At 38.8% G+C, this 21,065-nt stretch overlaps 1 protein-coding gene across 4 annotated transcripts in view; it reads left to right on the forward strand.

The window, feature by feature from the left end:
* EYA2 (EYA transcriptional coactivator and phosphatase 2) overlaps positions 1-21,065 on the forward strand; it is a 177,715-nt gene that overhangs the window by 120,049 nt on the left and 36,601 nt on the right. For all 4 annotated transcript variants that reach the window (XM_060772168.2, XM_060772170.2, XM_060772169.2 and 1 more), the window contains exons 7-9: positions 1,796-1,973; positions 5,985-6,109; positions 7,854-7,937. In XM_060772168.2, the coding sequence (XP_060628151.2) occupies positions 1,796-1,973; positions 5,985-6,109; positions 7,854-7,937 (387 nt within the window). The remainder of the gene's footprint in view (positions 1-1,795; positions 1,974-5,984; positions 6,110-7,853; positions 7,938-21,065) is intronic.

A 21,065-nucleotide genomic window follows, 5' to 3' on the forward strand; every position in this document is an offset into this window, starting at 1 on the left:
GTGAACAAACATTCTAAAACGTCTCAGAGATAGCCTTGTGAACATGAAACCCTCAGAGTATATTTGCGTTCTTCCTTATTCGGGTGTACACCTGTTTGTGAACATCATGCTATGCATATGTTCACACCTTTATATATAAAGCATGTGTATAAATATATGATGTGGCTATATGAAGCGCATGAAATGCTGTGGATATAGCACATCTTGATTTCAGTAAGACCTTTGACAAGGTCCCCCATGATCATCTTGCAACCAAACTAGTAAAATGTGGGCTAGACAATACTACTGTTAGGTGGATTTGTAATTGGTTAAGCAAACAAACCCAAAGAGTGCTCACCAATGGTTCCTCTTCAGCCTGGAAAGGAGTTACTAGTAGAGTGCTGCAGGGGTCGATCCTGGGCCCAGTACTGTTCAACATCTTTATTAATGACTTAGATGAAGATTTAGAGGGTGTACTTATCATGTTTCCAGATGACACCAAATTGGGAGAGACAGCTAATACTCCAGAAGACAGGATCCAAATTCAAAATGATCTCAACAGATTAGAGACCTGGGCCAAAAATAACAAAATTAATTCCAATGAGGAGAAGTATAGGATATTTCACTTAGGCAGGAAAAAAATGAAATACACAGATACAGAATGGGTGACTCCTGGCTCGACAATAGTACATCTGAAAAAGTACTATCTTTTCTGAGTTTTCCTGTTTCTTTATGCTCAATAAGGGATTCTAGAGGTGGAAGCTGTTCGCCTTGCCAGTTACAAGCAGACACACTCTGCCACAATAGGTTCTGCCAGAACAGGCCTTCATTCTTTCCTAACTCAAGATTTATTACATTGTTTACTGTAGACATGCTGCTGCAACACTACACCAAAAGCCCGCTTCTCTTCTATTTCTTCATTATCCTCTTAATGCTGATGCTGCTGGGGGGAAAACTTCCAGGTAGATAGAAAACTAGCAATAAAATTGGGGAGATTGATTTAAAAATGCTTGTTGAAATAGGAAGTAATCCTTTAAAGGTCATGCTTGAACACATAGCTTGTTTCTCTAGTTCTGAACTTAGTCATTGTGTATTAAAGTCATATATCTGCTTTGCACATCATCGATGAACTGCAACTGCATGTTAACTTTCATCAAGTATTCTCTAAAAGTATAAAAGGATTCAGGAAAAGCCTCTGCAAAAAGAGAAACACATAATAGCATTGTTTGTGTGGCATTTATTTGCTTATTACATTCTGCTGTTCACATACTTTCACACACACACACATAAATGCATTGGTGTCACATTGATGCTGCAGAGCAGCTGTCTAAACAAACAAATGAAAAGTCATTTTGCAGGCATGCAGTTGCTTGAAGATTTATAAAAGGGTTTGCTAGATTACTCACCTATACCAACTAATATGAACTTTTTGCCTTGGAACTTTAGTTTTGCCTTCTGCAGAATGTTGTAATTACTAATGGCAAAAATAATGAAAAGTATGTGTGTGCTAAATTATACTTCCTCCTTCACCTTGTTTTTGTGTGCCTTCAAGTCCTTTATGATTGAATGGCAAACGTATCACAATTGGCAAAATTTGTTCAGATGGGCCTGCCCTTGCCTCGTTCTGAGGTTGAGAGAGTGTGGCTTGGGTTTCCATGGCCAACCGGATATTCAAAACCTGGTCTCCAGTTTTGCAGTCCAATGCTCAAAACACTATACTCCACTAGCTCTGGGTAGATAACCATTAATTGTGTTTAGTGCTTATTGGATGATTGCCTGGATGAGATTATTTGATCTACTGTCTTTTCTTCCAAAGGAGTATTCGTCGTATCCCAGCTTCACCCAAAGTCAGTATTCACAGTATTACAGCTCTTCCTACAACTCTTCGTATATGTCTGCAAATAGTATCAGCCCATCAGCCATTCCAACGTCAGCATACTCCCTCCAAGAATCATCACACAACATCAACAATCAAAGCACTGAATCACTTTCTGGTAGGTGCCTTAAATACTAGATATCTCTTTTATTATTGCAGGTTCATCTTTTCATGGAGCTTTACTGCAAACAAAACTCAGGTTCTAGATTTCAAAGTTGCTTTTGTTACCTAATTACTTGGAACTGGGAAATTGGAAGTTCATACATTTACATAATACTGAAAGAACAGTATACTTGTTCTTTGATATGTGTCATAAAATGATGCAGAAAATCACATGACACTAGGGGGGTGTCAGAGGGGTTGCCAAAGATCATCAGAAAACACAGCATTTTCTGTTGGTCATGGGGGTTCTGGGTGGGAAGTTTGGCCCAATTCTATCATTGGTAGGGTTCAGAATGCTCTTTGCAGGTGAACTATAAATCCCAGCAACTACAACTCCCAAATGTCAAGGTTTATTTTCCCCAAACTGCACCAGTGTTCACATTTGGGCATATTGAGTATTTGTGCCAAGTTTAGCCCAGATCCATTTTTGTTTGAGCCCACAGTGCTCTCTGTATATAGGTGAACTACAACTCCAAAATTCAAGGTCAATGCCCAGCAAACCCTTCCAGTATTTTCTGTTGGTCATGGGAGTTCTGTGTGCCAAGTTTGGTTCAGTTCCACCATTGGTGGAGTTCAGAATGTTTATAGTGGTTGAGAACCACTGACTTAGATGGAAGAAAATATGTTTTATACCATGGGCAATTGGCTCGTATAAGTGACATTTTTTAAAGTTTAAAATTAATTTTGAGGGGAAAAGATAAAGGATTTTATATTAAAAATAATGCAGCTCTAATACCTTTAGGATTTTTTTTAGTAGTGTAAGTGTGACTTTCATGCTTTTTCACAAATCAAATGTGAGCCAGTGAATGAATGTCTTTTTAAATCTGCTTTATGAGCATGCATGGCCACATCAAATAAGAAGAGAAAGACAAAGAAACAAACTTGATACTTTAACAATTACCGTTTCACATTTGTGTTCAGAAGTTTAGAAAAGAAAGATGAAGCATTAAAGAAACACTAATAGAACGGAAAACATTTCACATTCGTACATTATTTTGTAGCAAAGCATATGAAGTTAGATAAAACAAATCAGGATTGCAGAGGAGACGAGAAGGGATCAAGAGACTGGTGAAAACTGAAGCTGTAAATTAAACTGACTGGAATGATAAAGCACAGGCAGAAACAAAATGCCACAAGTCTCATTTGCCTTTCTAGCTCCTTCCTATCAAATCTGGTTTTATGGGAAGTTCATTAAATGAATTGATTGAGGTCTCTTTAAAATGAGCTATACAATACAGGATTAAATTAACCATTAATAAAGCGCTCCATATTAATTTATGGAAAAAATTATTCAGGATCTTTTAGAGTGCTTAGTTTGTAGCTTTGGAGACTCACGTATTATTACCTTACAATCCACCATTCCCTTCAAATACTATTTCCCAAGAGAAATTTTCATTGGCAGGCAATACCATTTATATAAAGCATGACGTCATTTGTGGATAAGCACTGGACGTACGCCCACACTGGGATCTGCTACTTATGGAACAAGCCTTTACATCTGAAGCTACTCAAAAAGGAAAATAAACTAATATTGGTTTTGGGCGGAGGAGATGCATTCACAGAAAGAACTTGGGGGCATTTCTTCTCTCTCCTTAAACTTTATAGCCTGAGATTTCCAAATTATTTCCATGGAAAGGAGATTTGGGGGGGGGGGGGGTCATTTGAGTTGCTACAGAATTTGAGGGGTTTCAGTTTAACAATATTTTGTTGCTGTTGGCATTAATGCTACTATTCCCAAGCTCCGAGACAGCTATATAAGAAGTACAAAGAAAACCGAAGTCTAAAGTAAGTTTGTAAACATGGATTTCATCAATATTCACAATAATTCCCAAAGGAATTGAGGCTATATTTGCTATTGCACGTAAATATGGCATCAGAGCCATTGAAACACAATGCACAAGCCTGACAGGGCAGAACAAGAGGGATTGTCATTTATTTTCAAGTTGCCTATATATTCCATCTTTCCTCAAGTCAGTTAACCAGGTATGAATGACTCCTCTTTCTTGGCCCCCTCCTACTCACTGTATCTTTAAAACAGATCTTTGGGGTAGACTTTGCTGAAAGCAGAAGGTCACCCAGTGGGTTTCATGACTTTGGATGACCCAAACCTTGATTTTCCAAGCTGTAATCCAATACTAAACACTGTGGATAGATCCACAAGAGCCAGGGCAGCCTTGAGAATACAAAAGAACAGGTAAATATCTCGAGCTATTATAATAGAGTGCCAGACTGAAGTACTCGTGGCTGACCCCTCTTACAAAGTTTATCTGAAAATCTCAGTTCTAAATGTGTTTCTTTGAAGTAATCCCCATTGATTTTCAGAGGATTGTAATTTTGATTCAGTGTGCTTAAGACAATTTCTTGCGGCTGTGTTACGGTGTATTTAAATAGCATATGACTTTTAATTAAAATTGCCCAAGTGAAAATGTCATTCAGCTTGCAAAACATCTCAGTTTTCATTGGTTGTAGAAAGCCAAAATTTAAAAGGGGCATGACGAAATGTCAAAAGATGTAGATAAACTATGCCCTAAAGATATATTTTTGAAAAATTAATATCTTGTAGGAGGTTTTTTGAAGCCCGGATTAATTACATAAAATAATGTAGCCTTTCCCCCCCCTTAAAAGCAAATCTTGGAGCCCGTAGTCTTACCTGCTATAAAAGGCTAGGTTTTCCCCTTGGTATCCTAGGAGAGACTTCTTGGCTGAGCCATTGATTAAGTGCTGAAATTCTCTCAATGATTTCTGTCCATCTCTATTTGCACATAATAATATACATTACATATATTTATTATTATGGTTAATAACCAGCACCAAGTACACCATAATGAATACACCTTGGTCAAGTCACATATTCTTAGTCCTAGAAAACCGCATGATAGATCCACCTAAGTCGGAGGTGGCTTGAAGGCACAAAGACCAGTCTGTATCGATTTGCATTCCTGTCTATATGAAAACACATCCTGCTGGTTCAGTAGGTCCTGAATGGCTTTTGTGATATAGATGGTTTGTGCATTCAAATCAACATATGTAAAAAAGAACCATGGACATTTGCATTTCCTTCTAATACAAAGGGATTTTAGCACCAGCATGTTGTATAAGTAGGTCTTGCATGAAAATAGAGCATTAACAGTACTCCTGTTCATGATAGACCAATGCATTTACTCCTCCACCATCAACAGTCCATGAAGGTTTGTGTAAGAATTGTCCACCAGAGAACTGTAGGAAAAAAGATTCCCACTTAAACATTAGGAAGAATTTCCTGAGAGTAAGAGCTGTTCAGGAAGAGCTTCCTGAGAATATGCTACTGGTAGAATTGTCTTCTCTGGAGGTTTTTAAACAGAGGCTGGATGGTCATCTGTTGGTGCTGCTTAGATTGTGTGTTCCTGCATGGGAGGATGGGGTTGGATTGGATGGCCCTTGTGGTATTTTCCAACTTTATGATTCTATGAGACTCCTAGTAGTATACAGAATAAAAAAGAATTCTAAGATGTGACAGACAGTTTCAGGGAGACAGGCACTTTTCTGGTTTGCCAAATGTATTTCACTTTATTGCTGAATACTGATTGCCAGTCAGTTTGGAGATGCTCTTTCTCCAACTCAGTAGAGTGATTTGTGTTACTTTTTTAAGGTTGCCATGTGACTATTTATATTTTTCCCATCATGGAATGAAATCAATTACAACAAATTTATATGAGGTACAGCTAAAATCTCAGTCTAAAACATTTTTAAAAAATCATCTTTGAATCTATTTAATGTGCCTAATTTTAAGGTAAAGAGTAGGATCAGTCCGGTTCTTGTATACATTAGGTATATCCATTTCATTTCATTTTATCCAAAAAAATTGTTAACAATCCCTTTTCCCTCTCAATAGCAACTTACTTTGCATTTTTAAGCAAGTTTTTAACATGTACAGAAGAACCACAATGTTGAGTATTTGTTTCAGTAGGATTCCACTTTATATTCGTAGGAGACTATACAACACCAGTAAAAGACACAGAAACAGACAGACAACACAGAGGGACTGACGGAAAACTACGAGGGCGATCAAAAAGAAGTAATGATCCTTCTCCAACGGCTGACACTGAAATTGAGGTAAATAAGTGATAAGGGTCTATCCTATATCTCTGTTAAAAGAAAACATGCTTACAAGATCACTTTCCACTCCAGTTTTAAATAACGCACTTCTGGTCCCTTTGTTTCAAAACTAATATGATTATTACATTCCCATTTGATGAACAATTTATACAAAGATGCATTTCGACCTGTGTGATAATTTTGTGAATCAGTTGAAGGTTTTTTTCCAAGTGACTGAGTCCAGGTTTGAGCAGCTTCTTGACTAAGTGTTGGCTGAAAAATAAGCAATTATTATTTTCACACACCACAATAGTCGGGGTATTGCTGATGCATTGTGAGAAATGAAGAAATCTGCCTACCAGACCAGATCGCAGTGCAAGAGTGTCAGGATTTTTTCTTCTTCGTGATCTCTTTATGGTTAATGTGAAAGATCTACACCAGCTAAAGTTGGTGTAGTAAAAGGTTTCATTTGAATTTGAGTCTGTAGGACAGACACATTTGGAAGTATCTGCCCTACAGACTCAATTTGTTCTCACACTCTTTTATTCTTCCTGGAAAACCTTCAGAACAAAGACTCAGGATGAGGAAAGCTGACGTCTCAAAGACAAATCTCGACACTTTACAAAAGAGAGTCATACATGAGTGGGAAAATCCATATGGGATTACACTACTTGATTTTAGGATTTCCTTTTAAAAACAAGGAGGAGAGAGAACTAAATCTGTACTGAAAATTATCTTATTTCTACCCTTAAAAATTGATAGATTTTCTATTTATGTGACCTTCCAAAGAGCAAATTTGATTAGCTTTTACTCCGAGGTGCTTACAGTCTAAGTATGGACACAAGAGAAACAAGATGTGATGAATGAGGCAAAATAATAATAAATAATAATAAACTTTATTTATAACCCGCCAACATCTCCCCAATGGGGACTCGGAGCAGCAAAGTGGAGGCAGAGAGGAATACATATTTTTTAATTACACCAAATTTAGTTTGATTTTTTTTTCATCCCCAGTGGATTTATAGAAAATGTGTTTTGAGGAGGAAAATAAGGACAATTTTTTTCCTGGAAGTGACCTTGTAAGCATCTCATGGCATATGGAACCACAGGAGGGGGGAAAGGATATTGCCATTTGCATTGTTCTGTCAGCTAAAATAACCTATTGGGGATATGGCATGCTGCCAACAGTTGAAAAAGAAAAGAGATTCTGATTAAACATTAGGGAGAACTTTTTGGTAGTAAGAGATGTTTGATAAAATAATAGCCTATCATTGTTGGAAGGCTATAGACCAGGCATGGGTAAACTTTGGCCCTCTAGGTGTTTTGGACTTCAACTCCCACAATTCGTAACAGCCAGTAGGAGGACCAACGTTTGTCCATGCCTGCTACATTGGAGGTTTTTAGATGGAGAAGAGAGGACTACCTCTTGAGCAGGCACTGGCAAACTTCGGCCCTCCGGGTGCTTTGGATTTCAACTCCCACAATTCCTAATAGCCTACCAACTGTTAGGAATTGTGAGAGTTGAAGTCCAAAACAACTGGAGGGTTGAAGTTTGCCCATGCCTGCTTTTGAGGATACTTTAGCAGGGGATTCAGGCTTGCAAGTGGCTGAATTAGACAAATCTTGTTACCCTTTCCAGGTCTGTGATTTTATGATAAGATACTCTCTACACCATTGTTATGTATTCCCACTTAGAGATATTTCTGCAATTAACTGCTTGATTTGTTCCTGTTCCTCCCCATCCCTCTGTCTTTCTCCACAGCGTGTATTTGTGTGGGACTTGGACGAGACAATAATTATTTTCCACTCCTTACTCACGGGAACCTTTGCATCGCGATACGGAAAGGTACTGTGGAATTCCTCTGTGTGGTTTCTTTTTTTCCTTCCAAACTTTGCTATTTGTCCACTCAGAACAGATTGGGAATTGTAAGAACACTAAGTACAGCAGCCATTTTAACAGATGTTGATTGAGGTTTTTTTCCCTTCAGAATATACTTATGACAACTAAGTCCAGTGGTATTTCCCCCAACATGTGAAAATTTAATTAACTTGTAATTGCATTGCCAAAAGAGCAACTTCTTCAAAAGAGTGCATTGTTCAGTTTCTGTTAGATTAGATCAGTGAACTGTTATTCTTGTCAAGGTTTTCACTTTAAAAGAGAAGAAGAAAGAAACAATGATACAAAATGTTCTGCCTGGTCGAGGTTCATTTTTGTTAGCTAACTTTTTTTCCTGCATTGTGTGAGAGAAACAACACAAAAAGCTGAAAACCAAATCTCCTGAGGAACAATTTGGGAAGCCAAGAATGTTTAGCTTAGAGAAGATTCAAAGATGACAAGACAGTCATCTTTCAATAACTGAAGAGCTGTCATGAAGAATGAAACAAACCTGTTTTCTTCTGCTTCAGGATACTAATTATAAATAAAGAAGTTAAGTTGGTGGTGGATTCCTTAGAGACTTAAAAATTGTACCTTTTCAGACTGTATGTAGGTCCTGAATGTTGAAAATCACAGGAGCAAACCTCCCAGTAAATTCAAGGGTGCATCTTTTCCACTCCTTACTCATGGGAACCTGTGCCTCCAGATACAAAAAGGTACTGTGGAATTCCTCTGTGTGGAATTAATGCAGCTTGACACAATTTTAACTGCTATGGCTCAATGCTATTGAATCCTGGAATTCGTGGTTTGATGAAGCATCAGCCCTCTTTGGCAGAGAAGGCTAAAGACCTTATAGAACAACAACTCCCATGATTCCATCTCATTGAGCCATGGCAGTTAAAGTGATGTCAAACTTAATTCTCCGGTATAGATGCACCCCAAGATGAATGTGACACTAGGCTAAATTACAGCTTTTTAAAACATTGTATGTGTTTACTTCCATGCTGCTCTCTGGCATGGTACAGCCCCACCACAAATATATTAGCAAATAGTATTATGTGACTCATACCTTTTCAAGTTTGTGTGCAATGTACTTCTAGTTTTCTGTATCCCAAAGCATAAGTTATCCTTGCTTTTAACAATGATGATGATGATGTTGACGACACTTTATTTATATTCCACCCTATCTCCCTAAGGGGACTCAGGGCGGATCACAGTACACATACACGGCAAACATTCAATGCCGTTTTTGGATATACAGGGCAGAGACAGACAGAAACAACAGAACAGAAAGGAGGTATGTTGTGTAGACATCCAGCTTTTTGGCGCCTTTGAGGTTGTGATCGAATCCAGCCACAGGGAGGTGCTTTTGCTCCAGCTTCTGTGACAAAGAGCCATCAGGACTTCTTCCGTCTTTTTGGTCTCTGGGCATTTTCTGATCTTTTTCTTTATAGTGTCATAAAATACCTCTCCTGCTTGTTTGAGCAGTACCTAATTTCTCTACTTACAGCTCAAGCTGTTTTCAAATTGCTTAGGTCAACAGTAAGCTGGGTTGACAGTCGGGAGCTCACAGCAACCCAGGGCTTCAAACTGGCAACCTTTCGGTTGGTAGATCTTATCAGTGCTAGTGATTTACCAGCTGTGCTAAAGCCCGGCTACTGGAAGGGCTAAATTGGTCCATGTCATACATGAATTCCAGTTATTTCAAAGGCACAGCTCATTGCTTATCGTTCATTCTACCAACACTACAAACCAATTGCACTTCAATGTTTCCTTGCTAAAGCACTCTGCAAATTGTGATTTTGTAAAGAGGCAAAAATTATGTAACAAATAATTCTCAGTCAGTGTGCGGTGGGTTTTCTAAATATTATAGATGTCACCAAAGACATGCAACTTCAATCTTTTTCTGTGCTCTAGTTCAATAATACCAGCCTTATAACAAATTTTAACGAATTATTTTTTTGTTTCTTGACTTGGATTACAAAAGTTTATTGCAGTCAAATACTATCATTGTTTCACAAGAAAAACATCTATACACAGTCAAATTTTGCTTAAAGGCACCAAAAGTTGTTACTGGATTGAATAACAGATTGTTCTTCTATATAGTTCTTAATCTATAGGAAACAACAATTGCACAGATTCACATTTTTACACCTGGGTAACTACAGCAGAATTCTACAACAGCAGGCCTTAATTTATTTGTATGGATTGTCATTGTGTTAGATCTTGTTTAAACACTATAAAATGGCATATAAGAGGCTGCATTTGCTATTCATTAGAATAGGACGACCAACGAGACAGCTGTCTGAAAAGCCTTGGAACACTTCTGCTATGTCTGTAGAAATATGATTTTACATCATTTTATGACTCTACCAGCTGGGCTTGTTTTATAGCAAGCTGGACATGTAATTAGCGAAATAGAATTATTTTCTGCCAGTAGATTTGAGTACATGTTAAAAGATCTAAAATGTTGTTTGGGATGTAGAAAACGCCTGAAGAGAGTGTTCAGAGGTAACCATGTGGCCTGTGGAGCAAAATACAACAAAATACAAAATCCACAAGCAATTATACATTTTATGGTCCAATTCCAAACCATTTAATATATTATGCAAGCCTTTGAAGTTTCAGTAACTTCTTCATCAGGCAAAATATTAAATAGTAAACCAGAGAAATATAGTGACTATGTAGAGAGTCATGGACTTACATTCTGTCTCAGTTGTTGTCAGTTGAGAAGGTCTTAAGGGACTTCAATGCAGACAGAGGCATTCTCATTATTAGCCTTGTGAGGAATGGGAACAAAGAACAATCAAGACAAGTAATAAATTTTCAACTCCAGTGACAATAAAAAAAGTAACTTCTGTTGCAATCCAGCTGTAGAACTAATTGCTCCTTTCTTAAACAGACCATTGAATTTATCGTGGAATTGATTACTGTTATATCTGCAAAAGCTTAGGTAGAACTTGCTAAATTATTATCTCGTGAATGGTAGTCCAATGAAAGAGTTTTATCTTTGTTGGAAGCAAAATAAAAGAGTCAAACTTATTGGATGATGGCCCATTGTAGTATTTTCAGAATCATCACAAGCTTCTTCTTATGTCATTGTATCTCTGAATTATAACCTTTTGTGACTTTTTTATGAGGAATTTGTCCAGAATTGAGTTTTGGAATTGTTTTTGCCCCTCAGAATTATGTTTCCTAAATTATATGAGTTTGGGGTTAAAAAAGATATAGAGAAAGACATTGCCAGCAGAAGGTTTTGTGAACTCTGTTCCACTTCATTAGATGAATGAAGCTTTTGCGGTGAGACATTTATATTGGTGGGGAGGAAGGACTGTGAGTTGTAATTAAAATGCAAAGGCATATGAGTGTGGAGATGGAGTTAGAAGTGCAGTTCCAACTATGGTCAAGTATTGTCAAAGGCTTTCATGGCCAGAATCACTGGCCTATATAGCCATGTTCTAGAGGCATTTTCTCCTGACGTTTCACCTGCATCTATGGCAAGCATCCTAAGAGGATCCTCTGAGGGTGCTTGCCATAGATGCAGGTGAAACATCAGGAGAAAATGCCTCTAGAACATGGCCATATAGCCCGGAAAAACCTACAACAACCCTATGTCAAGTAGTTAAAAGGACAAGACTAAGCCAAGGGACAAAGGCGGGAGACAGGGTTTACATATAACCTAAGATCAGCTGGTGAACATAAACAGTGGAGGAAGTTTGGTGCAGTGTAGTGCCTCTTTCTAGAGAGAAAAAGCAGGAAAATGTTGATGGTGATGGTGATGATGTGGTGCTAGGAGACATTTTTCTGTGTTCAAACCATTGCCAACAGACTGTAGTTTGGAGATCCCAATTCACCTGTTCTTATTTTTAGTCCATTCCAAACATCACCTCCAAATATGGTAAAATCAACCAGCCACTTTACTATGATACCATAAAACAGACATACAGGTAGAAGCTGAATGGGCACACACAAACACACACGCAAGCAAGCTCAGTGGATAGGTGCCCATTAAGAAAAATTCTGTTAGAAACCAATAGAGATATCCCTGCAATGTAATACAGTGGTAAAGTGTGATTGTGTGTACAAGGAAAAAGATTTTCAAACATAAAGGAAGAATGGTGGTTAAATATAAATCTTTGGGGAAAGTCCAAAAAATGTGTTTGAAAGACAGTGATTGAACAAATGATTGCACCACTCACTTTTCCTTGGCCAATACACATTATGTTAGCTATGATCTTCTTTGTTGTCAGTTGCTGTTTCCCATGCAACATGATCCGTCATTAATACCTGATGGGCATTAATTCCACCTGTACAGATTTCTGGACAATGGAGGTCAGCAGAGGCCTTGTAAGCACTAATGTGCTTTGAAATTATTGTTCCGGGAGTCTTCACAGTCTCTCTCTCTCTCTCTTCCTTTTATGGCATCCAGGTGTGAACAGGTGCATTAAAAAGCTGAAAGCACATAATGCTTCAAGAGGAGTGGCAGCAGAAGAGGAAACAATTATTGTGATTTCGTTTGGGAGAAATTATTTCTCTGCCATCTTTAAAATTTCTTTCTATACCCTTTGGACAAGTAGGACTGGCATGCTATCCAGTCAACTAAGTGTTTCCAGATACCAATCTACCCTGTGCCCATTTGGACCATATGCTGGCTCAGATTCCATGCTTCGATTTAAAAATAAATTTGTAGTCCTTGTAGGAGTGGAGTTACAGGGCAAATCTGCCTGCACTATTCTGTCGAATTATTTTGCAAGAAATAGTCCTGTCTCACCCTTTGAAAGTGTTTAGCATTAGCTTTATTTCCCTCTCCTCCTGTTCTTTATCTTGCAAAGGCAGCAGCACTGCTGCCTTTACTTGCCTGAAATGGCAGTGGGGTGTTTGGAGGTGCAGGAAAGAAAAGGATGATACAGGGGCAAGGTGAAGCAAGGGGGAAAGAAAAGGAAGTTGGAAATAGAAAAGATAGAGACACATACATTAAAAAGGAGGTGGCAGAATAGCATGTGAAAAGAATGAAAGTGGGGAGAAAGCTGGAAAGTGGGCAAGAACAGTTAGTGGTGGAGTTCAAGAAGCAAGAAGAGGTAAGGGAAGGAGTCTGAAAGATACACTGCAAGACTGCAGTGAGAAGGAATGAGAAGCACTAACTGAGATGAGAATGTAGAGAAGATGAGAATGTAGAGAAACCTAAGGGAGTGCAGCATAGTAAAGATGCAAGATTAGGCAAAAAAAGGGAAATGGTGCCATTCCAAAATAAGGGAGTGAAGTCATTTTGAAGGCATGAAGTGAGGCATAAGAGAGCAAGGGAAGGTGATTGGTGTCCTATAAAGTAGGTAAAAGTAGTTTTCATTATGAATATGCACTCTCTTGTACATTAATATTAAATTTCCCAGCAACATGTCATTTTGAACTGATGTCATTTTTTTAATCTCCCAGAACAGAGCTTAATTATGTGCATCCAATCATCATGTTAATTTCCCTTAAAATTAGTAACTGGGTTTAAATGAGTTAGAAAAATAATCAGCCTACCCCCTTGACTTTAATCTTTGCTTCTGCTGGTTGCTCAACTGCCCCTTTATTATTCTGTTCTATGAGGGAGACATTTAAAAGAGCACTTTAAATGTAGGAGTTCAAACTGACTTGCTTATTTTGCAAAGGCCTGGGCTCTCGGGCTTCAAACCCAACCTGGACTTCCCCCTTGAGCTTTATTAGCTAATTCAGAGTGGCATGTATTCTTTGCTTTGTTTGAGAATTGACCTAATATGTGTGTACGACCGCTGCTGCCGTTCAGACATCTAAGAGTCCTCCATTCCTTTGACAAACATACGTCGAAGTGTTCAAGGACATCTGTTTATTTTATTTCTTTAATGAGAAAACCTTCCATCTTCTTCCTGGTTCAGCTGTGTTTATTTACATTTTGTTACTCATATGCACAGGGCACCTTGGGATATTAAAAACCTACCATGGTCTCCTAGCAGGCACCCCCATTTGAAAAGGAATAAAGGGGGGAAGCAGAAGGGAAAGGCAGAATATGTCCTTCCTAAGGAAAACATAGCCCTTTGGAATTCCATAAAATAGATTCTCAAAACAAATACACACTAATTCACTCAGTAGATGGCAGATTAACTCAAGATGAATACAATTTGGGAAGGATTTTCTGAGGAAGTGGGAAATATTTTGTTTAACCTGCTGGAGGCTAAGTCTTGTATCCAGTGCCCCTTTAGGTTAAATAATAAAAGCATTCAGTCATTGTAAGCAATTTTTAAGACTATTATAAGCATGGCCCTATATCGTTTACTAGGAGAACCATTCCAGGCAGCTTCTGTGGTTTGTTAGCATCTGTTCAGGTTTTTGTTTTTATTTTTTAAAGAAAAAGTGGAAACATGCAAAATTGTAACACACAGTTAAACAGCAAATTTTGCTACCGCAAGATATACTGATGGCTGGCAAATTTGACACCTATGAAAGCAGATGAGACAAATTCATGTAAAATGGTTTATATGTTCGGATGCTACAACAACAGAGCCATGGCTATGGGTTATGGGAGTTATGGTCAAAAACATCTGAAGAGTACTAGGTTGACTGTCTCTGTATCTGTTACTTTGGATGATGTGACCTGGTGCTCATGTTATTGCAGCTACAGCATTTCTAGCACAGCAAAAATGGCAGAATTCAGCAAAACAATACAGGTGTACAAAACATGGGGATTTTTTCCATGTCAGGAGCAACATGAGAAACTGCAAGTCACTTCTGGTGTGAGAGAATTGGCTGTCTGCAAGGACATTGTCCAGGGGACGCCTGGATGTTTTGATTTTTTAACATCCTTGTGGGAGGCTTGTCTCATGTCCCCGCATGGGGAGCTGGAGCTGACAGAGGGAGCTCATTCACGCTCTCCCTGGATTCGAACCTCCGACCTGTCAATCTTCAGTCCTGCTGGCACAAGAGTGTAACCCATCATTTGGGGGCAGGTGGACTTTTAAAAGAAATGAATTACATACTCTGAGCAGTTGGGTTTGATGTTCGATGCCTAGTGCTTTATGCATCATTAAGTGCTGCCCAATATGATTTCACCAAGGCATGCTCTTTGGGTGTCAGGTTTTAGAATTAGTGTTATTAGTAGTAACTAGAGATGCGCAACTTCGCCACAAAGCATGCTGTTTGGGAGTCCATTATCATCTAGCCCCTTATTCTGTTTACCGAGAAGTTACTCGAATCGGGAAGGGTGTTGTCGTTTTCATTCAGCAAAGATTTGGTCCGTTGGCTACAATGGGAAACTTTAAAGGCTCAAACCTCAGTCATTTTAAGGCTTATCTGCATGAAACCTACCTCTGTTTTAGATCCCATTGTCAACTGCAGGCCTGCCAAATTTCAAAACAATTCAACAATCTACTACTCCTTTAGAATTATTTTAAGTTTCAACCATAACATTTTTAAAAATAAGACAAACTGCAAGAGAAGGTTCTGGGAATTGTAGTCACTGGTTGTGTCCATTCTCATCCAATCAGAGCATGGACACAACCAGGCTTTTTGTTGGCTGAGAAACGGAGAAAGAAAAAACTTCAACTCCCATCATGCTCCGAGAGGAACTTTTCAATGCCTGCCCCATGTAAGTGCTGTTGGAAAGCAAGTTCCCAGCAAGGCAGCATGTCTCTCTCAGGAGGAGAAGCCTAGGAAACTTTCCAAAAAGAAATGGATGGACGCTGCTATTGCCGGGAAGGGAGAAAAAGACACTGCAATAATCCCATCTTCTCCAGGAGCCCTGCAGCAGACTCCTGTCTCGGGGATATTGCAGACTTAACTCCATCTTCTTCGGGACCTGATAAAATCTGGCTCCCTTAATCCATCTTGCCGGGCTTTGCCCATTCTTCTTTCAGAGATTATATACAAATATTTGTCATTCAAACTAATTCAGGCCCAAGTCTAGTATTTATTTATTATTATTTATTTACTCTATTTATACCCCGTCCTTATCACCCTGAAGGGGACTCATGGTGGCTTATAAATACTGCAAAAATTCAATGCCACATCGTGAATATAAAAATAAACATACCATATAAAATCATAAAATTATAAAATAGTTAAAACATATAAATAATCATACAAGTAACATTTACTCTCTGTTTTTAAAGGGCAGACTTCAGTTTTTTAAACGGTCAACTCAGCTACCCATGTTGTCTTTGGGTTCCACCGTAGTCCCTTCTTCTTCTCCTGCTGCCATCTGTCTGTCTCCACCATAACAATGTCTGTCTATCATTTTGTCCCCAGCTTGATATGATTCAGCTGGTAAGCTGTTGACAGGAATTTTATCTTTTCTTTTTTTTTCTAGCCTGCTCTGATGTCCATACTCCTTTTTTGTCCATTTGATATAGTGAAATCTCCAGACATTTAATTTTCTTTTAATTGATGGCTTGGGTTTGGCAGATGAAAAGTTTTAAAGGCTTTTCTTTTTTATATTATTGTGAATATTCTTCTTGTTTTTATAATGTTATATATCTAACAACCAGGATCCCTTTTTGGCTAAAAGAAAATGTATAAATCTAGAAAGGGAATTTCAGGAAGATAAATCATATGCAAAGAGTTAACAGTTTTGTAGAGACATAAATCGCAAATAGTTTTATATTGATATAAATTCCTCCCTTGTGATATATTAAAAACAATAACTGGAGGAGAATGAAGCAACTGGTGTTGAAAAAGGTTGTTTTGGAGTTCAGGAAAAAAATGCTTCAATAAAAAGCTATATTTATTTACTCATAGATAGATATGTCATCACAGCATGAAACGCAGCAACCAAAGAATGGATTATAATTTGCCCACATTCAGACATGTGGCTCGCCCTTTTCTCTGTCTCTCTCCCTTCCTTTCTTTTTTCTTTGCAACCATGACTTATTTCTTTCTAGTTAATAGAAGCAAACAAACTGGTCCCATTTCCAAGTGTTTCCAAGTAATTAAACCAAATTAAAACCATTAAACTCTTTCTTTAATGACAACTTTATTATTAAGAGCTAACCGCAAAGATGAGATTTAACTTGGAAGGCCCCCAATTGCTTACTAATCTGCCTTTCACCTCTGGCTGACACCTCCAAAAGATAACCCTCCCCCCCCCCCCTTTTCTCTGGGGAATAGAAGTCTGACAAATACGCCTAATTAATGCTTTCTTCCTGGTGGAAAAGTCATTATTTGTTCACTGCATAAGCAAGTCCTTGGCAGGAAGGGAGAAAGTCTGTTTATTTCAATAAAAGAGTAGCTGGAGTGGGGAGCTTTTGTGTGTGCCGCACTTTGTTTTCAAAAAGCAAAAATAACTGAGCTAAAGAGGTAGAAAAATACATTACTCAAACATCTGAAACGACAGATAAGTTGGCACAGAGTAAAATGGAAGGACAGTCAACCTCTGCCCAGTTCATTAGGGGAGTACAAGTCTTAACAGTTTAAGTAGTTGAGACATCAGTCTGGAACGATGAATGATTTGGAACCAGAAAACGAAGAAAGAGTGACTTGTGCTTGAGAGATTGCCAGAGATAAGTTAGCCTCCAACTTCCTTTTATAATTTTACTGAGGGCTATGAAGAAAGAGGAGGAGGGGAAAGAGGAGGAACTGGATGTGTTGCATCCATCCAACTGGATTAGGAGTAATTTCAGATGCGTTTTAAAAAGGAGTAGCTTTGCATACCCTTAAATTGCCCATTTGTCAATTCCAATTAATCCATCTGACATTTTCAGCTGCTTTTAAAATGCCCTGTCTTCTCTTTCATTCTTCCACTTTGCTTCTTTCTTCTCAGCTTACTTTGGTTGCTGAAAATTTAGTTGTTTATTATTTTTTGAAACACATCAAGATTAGGCCACAGCAAACAAGATCACTATGCTGGTTGTTGTATTGGATCACACATCGGACACTTCCCAAGTGCCTAGGGCTGTGTGATGATGATGATGATGATGATGATGATGATTATTATTATTATTATTATTATTATTATTGGAAACACAACAAGATGAGTCCACAGTAGATGAGATGACTCTGCTGGCTGTTGTATTGGATCACATGTTGGACACTTCCCAAGTGTCTAGGATTGTGTGATGTATCGGCGAATAATGTGTGCAGATCCCAGTAAGGTGGCCTTCTGCAGCTGGCAGATGGTAATCTTGTCAACGCCGATTGTGTTTAAGTGCAGGTCGAGGTCTTTAGGCACTGCACCCAGTGTGCCGATCACCACTGGGACCACCCTTACTGGCTTGTGCCAGAGTCTTTGCAGTTTGAGCTTTAAATCCTCATATCGTGTCAGCTTTTCCAGTTGTTTCTCTTCAATCCTGCTGACATCTGGGATTGCAGTATCAACAATCCAGACTTTGTTTTTTAACATAATCGTGAGGTCAGGAGTATTGTGCTCCAAAACTCTGTCTGTCTGAATTCGGAAGTCCCAGGGGAGTTTGACGTGTTCATTATTAGCATTAGCATTTATATTCTGCCGTTCTCACCCCGAAGAGGACCTAGGGCAGAGGACAACATATATATGACAAACATTCAATGCTGGAATTAAACGAACTATAAATATACACAAACATTAAAATTACAATGTAAAGTGGGAAAGTAGGCTGGATTCAGTTAATTCAGAAGGGGGAAGAGGGTGGCAGGATTTTACCCTTCCCTGTAGATCACATGTGTCAAACTCAAGGCCAAATCTGACCCACCACGTCATTTTATGTGCCCCTCCAGATGCTAGACTACAACTCTTGTATTCCTTATCATTAGACCTCATAACTAGAGTGCTTTTTTTTTTTTGTCTCTCTGTTTTGAGAGAATTGGCCGTCTGCATGGACGTTGCCCAGGGGACGCCTGGATGATTTTTGATGTTTTATCATCCTTGTGGGAGGCTTCTCTCATGTCCCCGCATGAGGAGCTAGAGCTAATAGAGGGAGCTCATTCGCCTCTCCCCGGATTTGAACCTGCAACCTGTCGGCCTTCAGTCCTGCCGGCACAGTGCTTTAACCCACTGCTAGAGCTGATGGGATTTGTGATACAGTCACATCTGAAAGGCTGCAGTTTGTTCTGTTTAGTTAGGATACTGGGGTTTGAATTTAGGTGCAAGGCTTGTGGATATGATGTCTGACATTAGACTGCCCTTTAACTTTTCCCCAACCTCAGAGCCACTAGTGCTGTGGGGATTGCAATTCCCATAATCCCCAGTCCACATGGTGGATAATGAAAAGTGATGGGAGCTGTCATTAAGTAATGTCTGGGTAAAAACTAAAGAACACTATGTTAAAAAAATATATTGGCCTCTGTATCCACCGATTCTCTTTCAATGGATTCAGCAGCCCTTTGGAGGCAGCCATAAGGTTGATGTGGCCCTCTATGAAAATGAATTTGACACCCCTGCTATAGATTCAGGCAAAGACACAAGGTAGAAGGGGTTGTACCAGGTTGTCTACTAGGCATGTGCATTTTGGCCAAAGGCATGCCATTTTCGGGTCCATTTTCATCTCACCCCTCATTTTGTTTACCAGAAAGTTACCCAAAAGGAGAGGGGTGATGCCATTTCATTTGGCAAAGATTTGGCCCATTGACTACAATATAAAACTTTAAAAGCTCAATCCTCAGCCATTTTAAGGTCTATCTGCATGAAACCTCACTTGTAGACCCTATTTACAACTGCAGACCTTTCAGCCCCACACCTTCCTCACACTTTCCCCTTCCTCCTCCTTTCAAAATTACTCATCTACTGCTTTTTTAGAATTATTTTATGTTTTAACTATAACATTTTTTAAAATAAGACATACCACAAGAGAGAATTCTTGGAATTGTAGTCACCGGTTGTGTCCATTCTCAGCCAGTCAGAGCATGGACACCACCAGGCTTTTTATTGACTGAGAGACACAGAGAGAGAGAAACCTCAACTCCCATCATGCGCCGAGAGGAGCTTTTCAATAGCCACCCTATGCTAGTGCCACTGGGAAAGCGATTTTCCAGGGCCCTCTCTGGAGGAGAAGGTAACTTTCCAAGAAAAAAAAATGGAGGGAGGCTTCTTCTGACCATCTGTCAGGGTGATTTGAATGCAATATTCCTGCTTCTTGGCAGGGGGTTGGACTGTATGGCCCATGAGGTCTCTTCCAACTCTTTGATTCTATAATTCTGCTGGGGAAGAGAAAAAGACACCATAGATCCCCCTGCCTCAGGTATTTTGTGGACTTAACTCTTTCCTCTCCAGAACTGAAAATATTGGCTCTCTGAATCTGTTTCGCTGGTCTTTTTGTCCCTCTCCTACCCTTTGTGTTTTTGGAAATTAAACTAAAATGGCCCTCTGAAAACTGCAAATCTTTACATTAACAGTGATTCGGGCCCAAGTCTATTGTCTACAAGGGACAAACCTTCAGAATTAATTGAATGCAACCTTCTTTTGCACTTCAAACTCCATCCCTCACTCCGCATCCTTCATTACCACTCACAGAGTCACATGGAACATCACACATTGCTAAGCTCTGCTTCTTGTTAGAAATGAAACATATTCTTTCGGTTCCTCCTGCATCTAGTTTGTGGCATCAATATAACATGAAGTTTACGCTACGGATGGAGTAGTAAAAAAAGGCAATCCTGGGTATGGTACCATGACCAGAGTTTAGGCACGGGGGTTTAGGCAACTTAAGATTGTTTGGCATATTTTTGAGTGTGGTGGGATTCTGCATTACACACACAAATATACATATAAAGACATTGAGTTGTCTCAGTCCTTTCTCTTGGTGAAGAATTTTGATTGACATGAAATTTTGATTTTTAATTTAACCTTCTAATTATAAATTACAGAACTTCTCCCTATATCTTACACTTGATATAGCAAAATTCCCAGGTATAAATATATTTATTCAGCCTGCAAAAGGTTATGAAACCAAATCAAAGTAAATTCAGTAGAGACAACTTACAACAAATTTACAAGAACATTTTGATAGAAGTGCCTGTGGCAGTATAATAAATTATAAAGAGTTCTGTGTTGAGACCAGAGGAATAACTGGAAAAGCCAATGGAAATTAAAATAAAAACCCTCCCGTGCAAGTCCAGCATCAAACTAATGAAAACAAAACTTAATAGGTTGAACAATTGATGCAATCATATGATTTT

The sequence above is a fragment of the Anolis sagrei genome, chromosome 4 (genome assembly GCF_037176765.1).
Source record: "Anolis sagrei isolate rAnoSag1 chromosome 4, rAnoSag1.mat, whole genome shotgun sequence".
In the NCBI taxonomy this organism is placed as follows: Eukaryota; Metazoa; Chordata; class Lepidosauria; order Squamata; family Dactyloidae; genus Anolis; species Anolis sagrei.